Below are 19601 nucleotides of genomic sequence, written 5' to 3'. Positions count from 1 at the left end.
TGTCGTTACGTTGTTTCGTACTTTCCAAGACAGCTTCCAATGAAACATTCATGTGGTTGTTGCGTTGTTTTGTACTTTCCAGTTCTGCCTGCACAGCTTCCAATGAAACATTCATGTCGTTATTGCGTTGTTTCGTACTTTCCAGTTCTGCCCGCACAGCTTCCAATGAAACATTCATGTCGTTATTGCGTTGTTTCGTACTTTCCAGTTCTGCCTGCACAGCTTCCAATGAAACATTCATGTCGTTATTGCGTTGTTTCGTACTTTCCAGTTCTGCCTGCACAGCTTCCAATGAAACATTCATGTCGTTATTGCGTTGTTTCGTACTTTCCAGTTCTGCCTGCACAGCTTCCAATGAAACATTCATGTCGTTATTGCGTTGTTTCGTACTTTCCAGTTCTGCCTGCACAGCTTCCAATGAAACATTCATGTCGTTATTGCGTTGTTTCGTACTTTCCAGTTCTGCCTGCACAGCTTCCAAGGAAACACTCAATTTAGCGTTGACTTGATCCATCTTATGTTTACATGATTCGGTCTCGACCTCTAGGTGACGCCGAATCAAAGGCAAGGCCTTCTCTAACACATCATTGGTCTGTACCGCTGTACAGACCTCCTGCTCCCGACCGATATTTTGTTGGGAAGAGGTATTTACCAATAGAAATATTACTACGAATGTGAACACGGGATACATTGTTCCTAAGCTACTTTTAACACTAGTTTCACGTTGTACTATCTGTAATGTTACTTCTCTTGTGATGTCACTTCTATATTCTCTCTCAATGCTTATGTGTTTAAACTGCAGTCGATGAACACTTATATGATTCCACTTATTACACAACAAATTAACTCTTCACCATGACGAGGCCTTTAGTGCACACAATATGTAACGCGATTTGTCATTGAACACTTAATGTACTGGACATGAGGTATACAAGGAAGTGTCCTTTCTCCCCCTCTATCATTGTTAAATAAGAGGCCTTTAATTGTTTTATCTCCAGTTAAGTAGATGTAAAGTAAAACCAGATGCTTCGATTTCGGTACTTCACAATGATTGTGCGTTATCCTTCGGTTTTTGTTTTTGTTTTGTTGTTGAGTCTTATATAAAATATTTCTTTACATTTAATTATGAATGATCAGCAATGATCTTTAAATCACTTTGTTAATTCGAGTATATGTATTGTATGCAGAAGAAGAATAAAAACAGAATATTTAGCCAAAAAAAATTAAAGGTCATTTCACCCTTGTGTGAAAAGCCCTAATAATAAATTTAAATTTAAAAAAATCTAGATGCGAGCGATGACAATATGTTAGTTAGCTGACTATGCTTATCAGCTATGGTAATCAAAGGACGGTTCACTTTGTATGCAATGTGTTGGGTGTGGTGTTTAATTGTGTTTTTGGGAGTCTGCGGTATGTTCGTATTCAGCTGCAATATTGTAGCTCTTAACCTAACGAAAACTAGTTTTGTGTTTTCGGCTTCAAGCTTGTATGTGATAGCACTATAAAAAGGTAAGAAGAGTTCCGCTATCACATGGAGACACATAACAGATATGCCGCAGCCTCTAAACACATCATGACTTTCACACACACACACACACACACACACACACACACACACACACACACACACACACACACACACACACACACACACACACACACACACACACACACACACACACACACACACACACACACACACACACACACACCATATTGTATACAGGCATGGGGTAGTCGTCCCTAAACTATCTCAGTTGGTTATAGGACGTGTGGTCTGTTGAACTGTTGATTCGATGTTGGTTTATTTTTAACCAAACCAACAAATATTCAAAAACGGTTGTTAATACTCATGTAGATAAATAACCAAACAATGAAATATCTGTTTTAGTCACTATTTACAAGACGCACAATAGGTTTCTTGCAAGAAGAACGAACGAAAACAACATTAAAGGCGAGTTGTGTAACAGCACCATCATGTGTGATCACAGGTGTCCTGCATATGAGGAAATTCAGCTGCCAATTTTTTTGCTTAAAATGAACGAATTACTTCGTTTTCTACGCATGGATTAGATTTGATACAACGATCATCTGCTATTTCCAGTACATTTCTAACTACCAACTAATACATACTAGATTTACAAGATTAACAATTATAGTCGCGGGTCAATTTCTGCCCGGCGTATTACTTCTGACCTAAAACTGTAATTTTCTGTAGTATTTTTAATGTGTAAATTTAATCCACTACAGACAATTTTCCCCACCGCATGCCAAGTTTTAAACGCACACTCTTGTAGCCTTCATTTTGCGGTCGACCGTAGAACTGATTCGAGTGGCGGAAGGCGATATGGAACAATGTGTGTGGTGTGGTTTTCTGTTGAATTATTACACGTGTGATTAGGCCTCAGTGGTATCAGTCTACTGTTAAAAGGAGACCTTGGGTAACCAGCATCGTAAAATGTGTCATGTATCTAGCTACTAAAAATGTTTTATTCACTAACAGATGTTTTGATCCTTGTAGACACCGACCGCGTAACTCTTACTTGTAAAGGACAGCGTTACCGTATATCACAGACCACTAGTTTCTACTCTTCTTCTTGGTTTATTTATCATATAATTACTTTGACCATAGCCGAAAAAAAATCAAATACATGTACAATATAGGACTTTAATATTTAAATCGCGAATTGAAAACGTCTTAGAAAATATCGAAAAAGGTGACTAAATTTGGGACCTGATCTTTTCTTTTCTTCCTAAAAGACTTTCGTTTTTCTAACCCCACCCCATGACACCGCCTCACTTTTGGCCTTTGTTGAGCAATCGCCCCTGCGAGGTTGGTTCTGGGATCTGCCCCTGTCCGAGACTCCCCAAAGTCTATAAAAGTAGTAGTTTCTGTTCCAGCGTAGCGCTTAACATAAAGGGAATGGGACGACTGGTTTGCACGTTATCCTTAGTGAGATGTCACTTTGAAAAGGAGACACAACACGAATATTGCACACAGGTGAGGACAACTTTAAATGACTTTTAAATAGGACTTTAATCGTAACAAATTACTTCTTTATATTTTTATTATCAAATTCCTTTTTCGTATTGCGATTTGACTTGGATATATTTATGGTGATTGGCGATGAGTCTTTTTAATCCTAGATTATACAAATGTAGATCTACATTGTTTAATTAACTGTGTAAATTACTCGTTCTCTATCATGTCATCATAATATTAATCAATATAATTAATCTTTTTTTTTTCAAATAGAATGACCCTTTCATTTGTCATAAAAAGAGACACAATTCACAGCAATATTTTTTTTTTTTTTTTTTGATATCTGTGAACAAGGGAGTACAATCACATATACATTGATCATCCATCAGTTCCCAGTTCGGATATGCATGGACTCCTATAGAGCAATCTAGTAATGCAGTGAATCGTAGCTATCGGTCATTATTGAACGCAATGTTTCCTTCCCTTATGGAATCGATACCTGCCGGTCATAGATCCCCCACTTGTGTCGGCTAATTGATTAGGACAGTCCTTCTAACATTGATGTATTTCCAAGAAATAACTTGGTTAATCATCCATAAATGTATTGCTGTAGTGTATAACATTGTATCTACTTCATACTAAATCAAGTTCAGCGACAGTTTCAAATAATTGTATTTTCGTGATGAATGTTGTTCTGTTCAGAATAATTCGTTTTTGCAAATGTGATGACTTTTGTTGTTAAATTAACTCAAGATTCCGGCATAATATTATCATTATTATAATTATTTTATCATCATCATCATCATCATCATCATCATCATCATCATCATCATCATCATCATCATCATCATCATCATCATCACCAACATCAACATCATCATCATCATCATCATCATCGCATCATCATCGGCATCATCATCATCATCATCTATCATCATCATCATCATCATCATCATCATCATCATCATCATCATCATCATCATCATCACAACATCATATCATCTCATCATCATCATCATCATCATCATCATCATCATCATCATCATCATCATCATCATCATCATCATCATCATCATCATCATCATCATCAACATCATCATCATCATCATCATCATCATCATCATCATCATCATCATCATCATCATCATCAACAACAACAACAACAACAACAACAACAACAACAACAACAACAACACAGATATATAATGTGCTACGTCATGTTTTATTTTACAACTATTACAATGTACATATAATGCCAATATTCACAGTCTATTTTACAACTTACCAATGTATTTACACACTAATACAATACAGTTGCCATGAAAACTTAAGGCCACAGTTGTGTTTTGTTTGCTGTTTTGCGTCCTCTTGATTTTCTGAAACCTATAGCTCCCAACCATCTGGTTCTCAGATACCTAAGATTGTCAGGATCTTCTCTTCTTCTCTAAGATATTGAGGAGTTCAAATTGTTAAATGATTATGAGCATTGTTGGGTAACAACTGTTTATTAATAAGTTCTAAAAGTTTACCTTTAATTATTACACCATATAAGCTTGTTGGGAGTCTTATTTTCCCTGATCCAGTTTTCGTTATGTAACTCAAAACAATAGTGTCACCTAACGTCTAACAGTACAAGTACACGGACGTGAAACAGAAAACACACAACCATGGCCTAAGCCTACATTACACACTATCATATCATTAAGACATTGCAACACCGACACATATAGTTATATATAATTTACATTTATATCCAGATTACCATTCACATTTAAACGTTTATTCAGTTATGATATGTGATAATGAAATATCCCGTTTTCTCGAATATTCGGGAGCTCAGTAGTTCTCCACCACCACACTAACTTCGTGATAACGAAGTTCAAATATGTATAAAAGAGATCAAAGAGATAAGAAGTATTGTATGTCTACTTCTTAAATAACATATGAATCCCTCTCAATACACCAGGGGGTACTAGCACTGCCATAATATCTCCTGGATTATATCTAAGTAAAACTGGAGTCATATGAGGACAAAAACTGTCAATAAAAGTTCTGTAGATTCCCTTTGCAGATAATAGAGATCGACGTCTAACTTTTAAACCACACACACTCGATTTCTCAAAACGAACTAAATTAAAAAACTGACTTGAGTCAAAGTTCTTAACAAAAGTTATATAAGGAGAAAAACTTAAGTTTTGACTTAAGTCTGAACTTTTGTTTGTTTTTAATGTCTCATCTGATGTCTTGGACAGAGCCTTCAGTTTTGCTATGACATAGTCCAGAAATTTACGTCTGTCTTCAAAACCACACGGTCAGAATGTACCGTTATTTTCTTCTTTAAATGTTCATTAAGGGTTTTCGTAGACAAAGCCTTCAGTTTTACCATGACATAGTCCAGAAGTTGATATAACGACAGGGATACATGTAGTATCCCCTGGAGTATCGAGGATAAATATGAAAATATGGTCCCAACATTTTGGGTTCATGTTTCCCCCATGGCATTTTAATTACATACTGTAAAATACTTTGCTTTCGCGTTTACAAAATTTTGCGACTTCGTCAATTTTAACACATCTGCGGGTATACATCAATTCGTGATCAAGGACTTTTACACACAATATGACATTCGCATAATTCGACGGTTTTACTTTTATTCGTGAAAAATATTATAATTCACGTTCAAGCTCTCTGACAAGCTTACGCGAAATAAAGAGATTCACAATAGTACATGATATCTACTACCATAAATACGTGCGCTTTAATACTACAAATAGTGAAACAGTATGTTAATGCGATAAGACAAACAACCTTATAAGAAACAGTCTAGCGATAGATATCACAACTTCCTTTGAAGCGACGTGTTTCTGTAAAAATTATCAAAATGAAATGCTGCCTTACGGGCTAGTATGAACAGAAAAAATATTATTTTATTTTCAGTGTTATATTTAATAATTAACTATATCTAACTTATTATATGCACATGGAAACTATAATTAAAAAGTCATGTCTGACAAAAAGCGTATAATATCTTTATTTCTTTGGCAATAGGATTTATTGAAGACTTATGATCGTGTGGATTTTTTCATGCTTTTTCCTCCTGTACTACATGTATGTAGTTTGAAAATGTGTGGGTTTTTTGTCTTATGTAAGTTAGATGTTGTGACGGCGGTAGCATGGGGGTGGCGATGGGCATTTTTTCTTTTCAATATGTGGGAACACATACTGTAACCCGCATTTTTTAGCGTTTACTATATTTCACGTTTTCAGTAATTTCAACAAATTTGCGAATTTTTTATTTCGCAATGAAGGGCTGTCCAGCTGATTATCATTTCGCGATTATTAGCGGAATATTTTGAATACGCGAAAATGTATAACTCGCACAAATAATGTGGTTTTACTATAATTAGTCTAAAACGAGAGTTCATAGCTAATAACGTAACGTAGACAAATACTAACTTCACTTTAATTAAGGATTAACTTGAATAGATTTTTTATGTTACGCGAAGCGGTTTATGATGAGAGTACACTCCGATTTTTGTGTTATATCTCCATAACATAAAAATCTATTCAAATTAATCCTTATAATTCAAATTACTAAAGATAATCTCTTCAATACTCAAAATTCATTTTGGGACTCCTTTGTCTATGAAATCATTACGCCGTCATCTCAGCCAATCAGAAGCAACGTCACAAACAGCGACGCCATTTTTTCCTTTATGGGCTGATAAAGTAAATTTTTAAGCCAATGAAAATGCTCGTAACAAGCAAAATTGAATTATTCCCTAATAAAATGTTCCATGGTTCAAATTTCAATTTGAACCATTTATCTCTTTCACATTTAGAATGTAGGGAGAAAACATCCCTGATACACACATTTCAGAGCACGTAAGTTATAGTTACATAACGGAAGTGTTTATAGTAATAAATCTACATGGTAAGTGAAGAAAACAATCAATGATTAAAACAAATTCATTAACATTTAATGAAAGAGGACAAACGTTTTTGTAGATAGTTCTAATAAATATACAAAGTTTCTTTTCAAGTGGCGAAGCTGTTGTTATTCATTATTCATTAAAATTTAATATATTTGGTCTTTTCCAAAATTAGCTATCTATAGACGAATACCTATGTCTAGAAAATGATGGACATTTAAGCAAGTAATGGAATTCGCCACCTATATCTTGAGTAGTACAAACAAAGGAACACTAACTCACATCCATCCGACTCCTCTCACTTAGTCATGGATCGATTGCCCCCATCCCTCCCTGACATCAACAATATCATATCCGCCAATAAAAACAACGTTACGACCTAACACTGGCAGAAAAATCTAGTTTTATATTAATTCTGAAGTGGCCTTTATTCAATCGCTCCATTTATTACCATTTCTGTCTTCACGGATCGGAAGTCGTGGCTCATTACCAGTTTTCATGACAACGACGACCGGAAGTGCTCAGCAATCAAACATTGAATGCATTTTATCTCTTCTTCAAATGTTTAATATCTTCATGTATGATCAGCAGAGCATTGGACAGTATCAATTGTTATAGAAGGTTAACACGAATGAGAATATCATCAATTTCCTCTTTTTTCCCTCGATTGGAAATTCGCATCAATTACAAGAATATCAATCTCAACGATACAAGATATTTGAGAAGTGACAACTACAAATTGTTTTCGCTCAAACGTCCATTACTTCCTCTATCAGCAAACGTCCATTGTTTGCATGCGATACTTGTAATAAAATTCATTAGAACAAAGTGAATGATATTGGTAATAATATCTTATTAAAATCGAATGAAATCCAAAGTTTCAAGAAGTTTCCTTTTACTTATAATAAGAAATTTCCTTTTTTCTTCTTTTTTTCTTTTCTACTTTTCTTTGCATCTACATTATTATTGAGCGATATTTTTCTTTTATTTCTTGTACGGTACTAACTTAGACCTAACAATTTTGATGGTATCATACGAACGTGCGAGAATTGCAACTTATCAAGTATCCGTTGATCACTTCATCTCAAGGTGATAGGCTATCACTAAAATACCAAAGACGTTAACTTCTCGGTTTGGATTGTTTTATCAGGAGTATCGCCCTTATACCGCCTAGGGTTATTAATGGACGGCCTTTCCTGTATGCGTTTTGCTCCGTGTGTGAATGTCGGTATGATGTGAGAGGCTGTGGTATATTTGTGTTGTCTTGGGCATTTTGTCTTGGAAGTAAAGGATAGCAGTAGAATATCGCGCTTCATCAGCACCAAAACCCCATGACTTATAGGTGAATGGTTAGTGGTAGACTGTCTAACACATTATCCACTAAGCCCCAGCGACGCATAGAAGGATGGCTAGTTAGAAAATGTCTGACACCTTATTCTCTATCCTCTAAGACCCAGCGACGCAGAGGTGAATGGCTAGTGGGAGAATGTCTGACACCTTATCCACTAAGACCACATGACACAGAGGTGGATGACCAGTCGTAAAATGTCGGAAAACTAACTCGTCCATTGTGTGTTCAATGTCAGACACTTTTATTACATTATTAGGCCATTGCGACTCCAAAGCGGAGTGGTAGTTATGGAATGACGAATAACTTAACCACTTTGCCATTTGGGACTTTAACTATGGTGTTGTAGGTAACACTGTCTGACTATACTTTATATAGGCATGGACATTGTTATTGAGGAAACAATACAATATGGATAACAATATACCGTTGGATGACGTCAGAATGGTGGAAATGTAGGAGCACGAAATACATTTAATCTGCGCATGCGTAATAATCATGATGAACAATACCGACACTAGGATCACTATATAGAATAGTCCCGACATCAGAACATCATATTTGATTTTCCGGACGTCCAAGTTGGTTTTGTGTTTAGTATGCTTTGTCCTTGCTATTATACGGTAAATTGTAATACACAGAAACAACAAAGCTGTGAGAAGTCCGAGTAATTTCGGAATCTCCATGATCCAAATAAGCGGAGATTCTGTGTGTCCGGTCCAGTCTTTTATTTTATGACTCACTGCCATAGAAACGGCCCAAACGGAAGTTGGTACGATTGGCAACCCCCAGCCAATCACAATATATGTCATATATCCGGAATTACATATTTGTCCGGACCTTGATATTACCTGTAGAAAGTGGGTATCGTTCGTTAACCACAATATAATGGCGAGATCAGAATATTGCTTCATTGTTGCTAGTAATTCGTGAGTGAATGTTATTTCTACGCTAGCAATGTTATGAAGTTGAAACAGTAGTAGAATCTGAATGGTCAGTTTTGTTGTCGCGTCAAAAATGACCGACACAAACAAATGTTTTTGCACTCTCACATGTAAAATCCCATTCACGAATTTCGGTAAAACAACATAGTATATAAGTAGAGCCACAAATATAGTTATGAGTGAAACTAGTAACAACACTATGCCAAGAATGTTGGATATTTTCGCGTTCTGATTAAGGGATTCGAACGAAGGTCCTTTGATGAAACATTCTTCATAAAGTGTTTTCTGAATAACGATATGCGCGTCCTTAATATCCGACCATTCACCGTTAAGGCCACATCGTCTGTATACAAACTGTGAGGGATTTAGCTGTAGGTCCGGTACCTTTGGACATGGTTGCTTGACCTCTGACCCCGCTAAGGTTGGAGGCCAACAGGAACTCCCATCATGCGTTGCGTTACAATATCGACCGACTTCTGGTGGTATAGTTATATCTGAGAAAAGTTTCATACATTTTTCCTTTGAAATAAAGCTGTTCTTTATATTCCGTATCATTGTGAATGGTATCTGAAAAAGACAAATATAGAACGCAAGTTAAAAAGGCAAAACAAAGCTTAAACACAACAGATTATATTTCTTACTACGCATAAAGTAAACCAGTTTAAGCCAATGATTGATGAAAAGAACAGAGAGTACATTTTGAGAAATCTATAAATCACTAGACTATTATTTCTTTATGAAAAATAACCCCTTTAATGCAGACATTTAAGGTAGATAAAATCGTGAAACAATATGGCTATTCTCTGGACCCGGTTATGTTACATACATAGTGCGGCTTGGTTTGTGTACGGTATCAACTTAGTTTTATGATCAACGCTTATATATTACGATTGAATCAATTGCAAATAGGAACAAGTGTCGATGTAAACCTTATTATCATGTACTTTACATAAAATAATAACTTTGGTAAATACTTACACTTTTCTCACATATTAACCCACATTAAACATTGAGCAATAGTCAACAAAAGTTTAGACTGAATTGTTACAAAAGTGGTTGGCGTACATGACTTCATTCAGCATATTTACCTAAGTCAATTGAAGAAAATCTGTCAGTTTTAATTATATAATATTATTCGGCTAAAACATTGTTTTATCAGCTAGAGAAAATGACAAGCCTCCAGAAAGAAGCAGTTCTAAAGTAACATTGCAATCTACAATAAGCAAAGGTAGCGTATTTCCATCATATCTACTTCATTCTAGTAAAAAATGCTTTTTATCTTCGACTACACTAAACACAAAAACAAATGGTCCTTCAACAAATCTATTTTGAAGCTGATTTTTGAACTGTGCTAATTTTATTACATTACGTAATTTGATGATGTTCTTGTTGAGGAAACTAGTAATTGAAGATTGACCTTAATTACCATGACAACGAGACCTCAATAGTACTCATTGTCATTCCTGGTAAGCTTCCTGTTGTTATTTAACCATTCTTAATCTAAGAACGTTTTGTATTTTAAGGCAAAGAAAAAGACGCATTTGTCTTAAAATTGTCAACAGTGTTCAATAAAGTTAATATTACGATTGCTTAACTTCAGAAATGTAGACGTTTGAGATATTTTATACAATTATCATAACTACGTATTTTATCGCATTAAGCTAACAAGGCTTCTGTTACTGCTCACGTGCAGAAAACAGCATATAAAAACACATGCAGTAGAAAAGTGAACCCCAGACCTACTAATTTCACATGTTACTGTTAAATTAGGGATAAAACTTCACCTTCCCTTTATTTCTATTTTTAGATTTGGGGTTTAATTTAGAGTCCGTCTGGAACGACTAAACAGCGCGCGCGACCACCCAAACTGACCGCAACAGACGACCGCTGTGCGAAGTCAGGCGCACTTTACAATTACCGAGGTTAATGGCAAATGTCACACATATGTTCATCTTATATAGTTATACATGCATTTCAAGTGGCAATGATTTGTTTAAGTTCAATCATATATTTCTCCTGTTCAAGGATGCAAATATTTTATTAGATTTAAAATTATTATGTATTGTAAACTCATTATCAAGCGATATTAAATTTCGCGCTCAGAATTAGCGAAAATAAGTGCCACGGAAAATAAACAACATTGGTAAGATAAAGCTTTGAAGCGTAAATCGGGAAATTAAATCGAAGCGAAAAAAGTAGGTTTGCAGTAGACTAGAGGTTATGATAGAAGAATGTTAATTCAAGGAGAATTTAATAAAAAAGAAATATGTTTGTTTTAGCCATTTAAAGATACAAACATCTATGACATCTATGAATACGTACATGTACAACAGTATTTTGTACGAATCATTACACTCATATCAAAGTTTCTTGTTTTGCACAAGCCTCTATTAAATTTTGTATAAATGTTTAAACCAACATTGTTATGATGATATCCCAATCTGTATTGATACGTATTAGAAGCCGTTTACTAAAACACATGTTATAACGTCATTTAGATTACATTTCTGGTATAACTGTTTTCATCAGAGCGTAACTAAATTCACTAAGACATAACAATGAGCATTGACCTATAAATTTACAACTAACATAATACAGTCCTAATAGCCCATGCTGGTTGATAAACTACCAGTGATAGTTGATAAAGCGCAGAGTAATTCAAAACCTAACCTAACTCTACTGCAATAATGATACAATGTACATGCATATATATTATCTCTGATGATGGCAGATAGGCACGCTGCTTCAAAAGATATCTCCGTCGAAAACTGATTATTTTGCATCGAAATCTGATACTATTTTCAAATAAATGCTGATTATTTTTATAATTCGTGTTGAAAAAATAAACTTTCATTTTTACAAAATATTATGTTCACGGATACTGTGAACCATTTTATTTTCCACGAATTACAAATATTCGCGTAATTTCAAAAACAAAAAGGGTTCTATTGCGAATTAAAATGTATCGCGAAAAATTGTATATGCGACGTGGATGTCAGTAAGAGGCCATTAATGCAAATTTATGTATTTCGCGATATTAAAAGGTGTATATTGTTATGCAAGTGAAAATCACTGGTCGCGAATTACATACATTCGTAAATACATTTTGTATGTTGAATGCAACGAACACGTAAAATATTATATACACGGAAATAAAGTGGTTTGCAGTAAGTCTGACACAAACATTTTACTTAATCAACTGAATCAAAGCATTCAACGTTTGTAATTAGTTATGCAAATAAAATTAACGGTAACTCATTATTGCATGCTATTAATCTTTAGGTTTAGAGTGTAAGATATCACGAAAACAAATTATATCCGCAATATAGGTATAACATAAAAGCGAAAAAGCAAAATGAAATCGCCAAGAAAAAGTCATAAGGTTTAAGTTTATTACTTTAACAGTCTATTGGCAGCCAGGGTCATTTAAGGACGCGCCAGGCTTGTTGGTGGTGAAGGATAGCCGTAATACCCAGAGAAAACTCAGCGACCTGTGGTCAGTACCTGGCGTCTGCATCACATAAGATTCGAACTCGCAACATAGAGATGAAGGGTTTTAAGGGTTTTAATATGTCGGGACATTTTAACCATTCGGTCACCGCCTCACCCGGAAAACAACCACACAAAGTTAGCATTAAAACGTATATTGCCATATAACATTTCTCATTAATAGGAATGACATGGTCGGTATACAATGACATCAAAAACGCAACTGATATCTGATAAGGCCATGTCATTCATCATTCGGTAACATGCCTCGACTGTTTGGCAAGCGAACAAAAATGTGTGATGTTTTACTGATTTTATAAAGTTGTTTTGACAGAAATCATCCATTTGGTAGGTTACCCAGAATGCTATCATGGTCAATTATTTCGTTTTCTCCAATGTGTTCGTATGTTTAACTTATGCCACACGAGTTTTGATAGAAGTTGCGATTTAAACAAAATCTCGATTTTCAACATTGTACCACTAACTATACACTACTGCGTTGCGAGTTTAAAACCTATTGGGGCAGTCGGAAGGTACTGACTGATGACCGCTGGCTTTTCTCCGGAATGTCTGTCTTTCCTCCGTCTTCTAAAATGGCACGTCCTTTATTGACCTTGGCTGTTCACAAAGTAGACCAAACCATTACGTTGCTATATGATATCTACAATAACAGGGGATACTGGCGAGATTTGTCTGTAGTAAATCATAGGAAAAATAAAAACTGTCATAAATGATACTTTTCTCGGTCGTAAAATGTCACGAAACGAGACGTTCGGCACTGCGGCTTCCCCTATCATTTCGTAACCTCTCGCCCAAAAAATGCATTTGACGATTGCAATGGCTATTTATAAATTGCATGAATCGCTTCAACATCAACAATTTTGTTCCAATAAGAGACCAACCTATTTCATACTTTTCCATCAACAACAGTGTTGTGTTTTGGAATGTGCTACTTACAGTGCTGAATTAACATCATTTATCATATTGTATAACTGAAGTCTAATGTCATCATTTAAACATAGAAGTCACTATTTTTTAATTTCATCGGGTTATGAAATAAATTTTGTTTGCAAATTTTTGTGAGAATACGCGGATTCACACAGTTTGCAAACAAAATTTCTTTCATACCCCGATGAAATAAAAAAATAGTGACTTCTATGCATATAATTAATTTTCCAGACTACTTTATAAAATGAAATACGTTTACACGTATGATTCAATTGATTTTTTCCAAGGAAATATTTTTCCAAATCAATACGCAACGTCGATGTTTCTATTGTGACGTCACGATAACGTCGGGTTTCCGCGCCATTCTCGGTTGTTGTTTTTTTTCATCGTGGAATGAAAAAAATGAATAGGCCAATCAGAAAGCCAGAAAAAAAGAGAAAATTAATTATAATTATATAACTCTAGATATCCATAACGAACCAGCCACTCAGTGGCTGGCACAAAATTTTATCCTGGTTTTAACAGGGGCCATTTCAAAGGTCTTTTTTCATTTAGTTAGTTGCTCTTTATAAGCAGACTGTTTATATGAGGTAAAACAGGAATCGTAAACACAGTTGTATGAACATTCAGTTTTACGTTTATCACACACCGTTTAGTTAGTTCCTCCCTATAAACTGACTGTTAATATGACGTAATACAGGAATCGTAAACACTGTTGTATGAACATTCAGTTTTACGTTTATCACACACCGTTTAGTTAGTTCCTCCCTATAAACTGGCTGTATATGAGTTAATACAGGAATCGTAAACACTGTTGTTTGAACAGGTCAGTTTTACGTTAATCACACATCGTTTAATTAGTTCCTCCCTATAAACTGACTGTTGATATGACGTAATACAGGAACCGTAAACACAGTTGTATGAACTTGCAGTTCTACGTTAACCACACACCGACCTATTTTCATATATGTCAAAAGTTATTATGATTTATGACACGTAGCATGGAAACTCTTCTTAAAGATAAACATAAGGATAAATGATGGTTTCTGAACCAACCATGGCATATCTGATCGTTATTAACATTTTGGACCATTATATTATAGCAAATGACAGAGTTATCTTGCAATAATTACAACTGTATCATACCCGTCGTTGTTTAAGCTCTTTGCATCATAACACATCGTTATTCTATAATAAATTACCTGATATCATTTCTCAATTTGCAATAAAATCCTTGTTATGGGTATGTAATGATAATGAAAAGGTGGTGATTTACATATCTAGGAAATATTATTACACTACAAATGGGTTTGGACTACATAACGCAATTTAATGATAAATCGAGTCTTGTAAATACTGGTAATGGTATAGACATTGGGATATGTATCTGTCAATTTCACATGTAACATCCATTATCTATGGACGTCTATATGACTGTTCAAGGATTATATAACAGGCATTCATCATGTGTAATTGCCTGTCAGATTAATTTCTCAACGCTAAGATTTAGTAATGAATAAATCTACAGTTTGAAGAAGCCATGATCATATAATAATTTAAAAAGCTAATGATCAAAATCCGAACTGAAAAAAACCGAACATCATAAAAGAATTTATATAAGTACACTTAAACCGAGGACAGGAAGCGCCAAACCACGTGTTCAACATATTATTGAATGTTTCCTGGACCCAGTTTCACAAATATTCCATAATTCCTATATTGCTTCTTAGGAAATCCTTCCTTGTTGATTTATTTGTTTGTTTGATTATTTAACGTCCTATGAACAGCTAGGGTCATGTAAGGACTGCCTCCCATGTATGCAGTGTGTAGCGTGTTATAATACGAGGTGCATGTTTTGGGAGGAAAGCATTACAGAAGTCTTCATATAAGGAGCCTTCCTTAAAATATGTAAGGCTTTCCTATTTACAACTTTCATCTAAGGAAGTCCTTAAAGGTAAGGACTGTTCGTGAAACAGAATGAGGTTGAATGACATACTTAAATGAGAATCAAATCGAAATCGTGCAAACAGATAACAACAGACAGTTCAAAGGTCATATTACGACAAAACAGGTCAAAGGTCATATTACAAAACGCGATGTAGCATTGTTCATAAACTAATATCAATTGATTTGTGAGGCTTATTAGAAAGTTGTTACAAACATGCTAGTGTAGTCCCTATTAAGTTCTTACCGTGTTGCTATAATATAGGCGGACCTGTGATCAAACTACGGAGGAACACAGACAATACGTTTTAGAGACTTACTAACTGGTTTTGTAAGGTACTATAAAATCAAATTTAGTTTGAACTACAATATTTTTTACTACAGTTTTTACTTTTAAAATTCATAATAAGCAGACCAAACAGTGGCCCGAACAAAACTCTATCCCGGACACAATCCCCTATACACTGTCGCTATTAAGAGGATTCAGTTTGCATTTGGTGGAGGAAAATGCGGAGTACCAGGAGAAAAAAACACCGACCAGTGGTCAGTACCTGGCAACTGCCCCTCACGGGATACGAAATCGCGACTCAGAGTTGGAGGGCTTGTAGTAATATGTCGAGACACCTTAACCACTAGGCCATCGCGGTTCTTTCAATCCCATATACACAGTAGTTGTTAACAGTAACTATATTACAAAAGAGCAAAATCAATCAATGTGGGCACAGAATACAGAAAACAAAACAGTTTGCAGCAGATCGACGATAATCTAAGAAGACAGAGTTCGTGATACGGAATATAAGTAAACTGTTATACCACCAAGGTCGTGACTGGGACATTAATCACTGATAAATATATATCCATTTTATTTCTTTGTTTACTATTAAGCTCCGTACTTAAATAGCAGGTCAAATAACTTTACGTCACGTAAGTGTCTCTAAAATGAAAGTAAACAGATATACATAGGATCATAGGGAGATGCTCCACCGTCGACGAATGGTATTTTTTCTCTATCAAAAACAAGAGCAGGCTAATAAGGAATATTCTTAAGTTACAAAAGTTACTTACTGCATACAATTACCACTATTGAAAAGTTTGAGCTTATTTTATTCAAGATAAAAGTATAAAAAATAATCAATTGTGTCCCATGAAAATCCCATAACACTATGCACTATATAGAATTAAATACTGATTGCGCATACACCAAAAGCAAAATATGTTATTTTATATGCGTTTTGGGGTTAATTAGACACTATAAACTCGATAATACATCAGTTATTGTTCAAATGATGGATTTCGTTTATGCTCTGTTGGCGGTGGAGCTGTTATTGTACAACGGATAAAGTGGTGTCTGCATCTTCACCATGAACAATTTATGGCAAAATATCAAAAGTCAACACTCATTAGAATTATCTCTAGACCACAGCAGACGGACACGATATCCAAATCTATGATTTTAAAAACTCGGCGTGGTAATATCGAAAGAATCAATAGAGTGTGTATGATAGTGTAATATTCTCTGCTCATTCCTACCAGACACATTATGTAGCATTTCCACTGTTACCAGAATCGTCATTCGGAATAAATATACATGGATGTACTATGCTTTTCCAATAATCTTTATTCTATGCAATAATAAATACATTTTACTGAGCCTTCCTAATTGCCGTATCAATAATACTAATTTAGACATCTAAATAAGTCCGAAAACTCTAATCAAATAGTAATACAGACCAATCAAGTATAAGGACATTAATGTAGAATCATGGGAAAGCCGGAAGAAAATATTGCCAGACGTTTTAGAATACTAAGCGTCTCCAGACTCAACATGCAGTGTAACCAAAGATGAAAAAGACATATGTTTGCAGACGATCACGTGATTAAGAAGAACATATTTGATACGTTGATATCTTTCGCAATTAATGCACCTATTGTACATTGAGCTTTAACCAATTCCGCAGAGAGGAAATGTTAGCACTCGCATTATTTTCTTCTTTTACATTAATGAATTCACGGTTATTCAGAAAGTGATATTTCAACGCCTTAGTTTAGTTATGTATGTTTTGATGTTAGACTCGAGTAGAAATATTTATCTGGCGAACGTTTTGGCAAATATTCAACATCGAAATACGTGTTTCATATTTCAATGTCATTGAAGAAATACGTGAGTACTGTAAATTACTTTATTTTTGCGAGATAATGATTTTCTTATAATTTTCGAGGTTTACAATATTTCATTATGATCGCTCCACATCGAATATATATGTATCCAAGTGCGTTCATATCACCTTTAACGCCATTACAAGGCGGTTTAATCATTCAATAATCTTGTTTTTTTATTTAATTTATTGTTAATATGTTTCTTTTACTTTTTTATCAACATTAATATTGGTCTAGCAAAACAATGTTGATCATTTAAATGATTTGAAAAACAAAACGTGAGCATCTGTATTTCAATACTTTGCGATTTGAAATAATTCGACAGGTCCTTGTTCACTCTAAACTCATTATAACTAACTGTCATTTGTTAACAAGATAACAATAATTATTTGTGTTAATTAGTAATCTGCAAATTATTACATAGTGTGATGAGATGTGTATAACAATTGACGCTTAGAAGCGATCAATTAGCATTACGAAATAAATTTTGTAATGGTCACATGTTCTAATGCACATGGCAAGACCCGTTTTTATTATCTTGGCCTTTGTAATATAATCCATTTACATTCTTGTATTGTTCGTAGAGACATGAATAAAAACATAAACCAAAAACAACTTTTTTAAGATTAAGTAAAAATGGCATGAACTAAGTATACTACTCAAGCAAAGTATGAAACAGATAAATGGCTGCTTGTATCAACCTTATGTAGGCCACGCTAAAACGTTTTACCGTTAAATTTTAACGTGCGATATCGGGTTAACTTTTTATCAAAATGATTTTAACATACTCCAGATGTACATAAGTTATGTACATCTGGAGTTTGTTAAAATCATTTTGATATTAGTTATTAACTAAACTGAAACAGAAATCTGGTTTTGGTTAGATGTGACATTGATGGTCTAATTATCAATGAAAATAACAAGTGTTTTGCACAATAAATGGAACTGAGCCATATAGTAAGAAACAAATATGTAATTCAGCTAATCGCAGTTCAAAATATCTAAAATTTACATAATGCATGTATAAAACAATCAAACTGAACCCAATCTTGTGAATATCTATAGTATTCTTCATTTCGTTAAGTTATGCGTTCTGAGGTTTTGTTATAAAGGCAAATCAAGTAATCAAATTATGTATTTCATTTAAATGACTTGCTGATATATTTAATAATACATGATGATAAATAAATGTAAAACGAAGTATACATAAAACTTACCAGTCACAAAATAGTTGACAAAAATTAAATCCAGTTGCACTTACTAGCAATCACAATTCCTTGAATATATCAATGTATGTTTGCTTGAAAACAATCAAGAGTCATTTCACTAGTAGATCCAACCATGAAAAAGTCTGGGCGTTAGTTGATTTTTTTCAATGTACCGCATCATTGTTTAAAGAGATATGCAAATGCACGATAAAAAAACAAATGTGGTCAACTGTTATCAAACCGAGGTCTCTAAAAAGTTGTTAGGAAACCTGGTAAGAAATTACCGTGAAGATATCCACACATAGTACGCTGGGTCTCGCGCGGTAGTGTAACGTCCTCACCCGCCAATGGCCGCGTGTTGTTTGGAACACGAGCGGACCGCCGTTACGTGAAGTTATGCTGCTGTTCTGGTCAGCGGCCTCGCTCTCAGTTTTCACGTGAAGCTGTTTTGTTTTTGGTTGGAGATGGCCGTGTGTTGTCTAAAAGTACAGCGTACTGCAGTTACGTGAAGAACTACTGCTGATGAACAGGGCCAACTATCTGCTCACTCTCCTGGTCGCTTCACTTTTAAAGGTTGTTCAGTAAGTGGCGGGCGCCTTGAAATTAAAGGTATCTGCGGTTACTTACGTATGGTTAAATGATGACTGT

At 34.8% G+C, this 19601-nt stretch overlaps 2 protein-coding genes across 2 annotated transcripts; both read right to left on the bottom strand.

Annotated features, from left to right (window-relative positions):
* Positions 1–5: 5 nt before the first annotated feature.
* Positions 6–691, bottom strand: LOC138309616 (hyaluronan mediated motility receptor-like). The gene is made up of 2 exons (XM_069250840.1): positions 139–691; positions 6–88 (listed from the first exon to the last, which is right to left on the bottom strand). Exons 1-2 carry the CDS (start codon positions 689–691, stop codon positions 6–8), a joined length of 636 nt encoding a protein of 211 aa, XP_069106941.1.
* Positions 692–4196: 3505 nt separating this feature from the next.
* Positions 4197–19515, bottom strand: LOC138309010 (PDF receptor-like). Its single transcript, XM_069250102.1, has 2 exons — positions 18963–19515; positions 4197–9774 (listed from the first exon to the last, which is right to left on the bottom strand). The coding sequence occupies exon 2, from the start codon at positions 9760–9762 to the stop codon at positions 8599–8601; it is 1164 nt and encodes a 387-aa protein (XP_069106203.1). The 5' UTR covers positions 9763–9774; positions 18963–19515; the 3' UTR covers positions 4197–8598.
* Between the last annotated feature and the right edge of the window lie 86 nt (positions 19516–19601).

The sequence above is a fragment of the Argopecten irradians genome, chromosome 15 (assembly GCF_041381155.1).
Source record: "Argopecten irradians isolate NY chromosome 15, Ai_NY, whole genome shotgun sequence".
NCBI classification, from domain to species: Eukaryota; Metazoa; Mollusca; class Bivalvia; order Pectinida; family Pectinidae; genus Argopecten; species Argopecten irradians.
The sequence above is the reverse complement of the archived record's forward strand: the minus strand, read 5'-3'. Positions and strand labels throughout refer to the sequence as shown.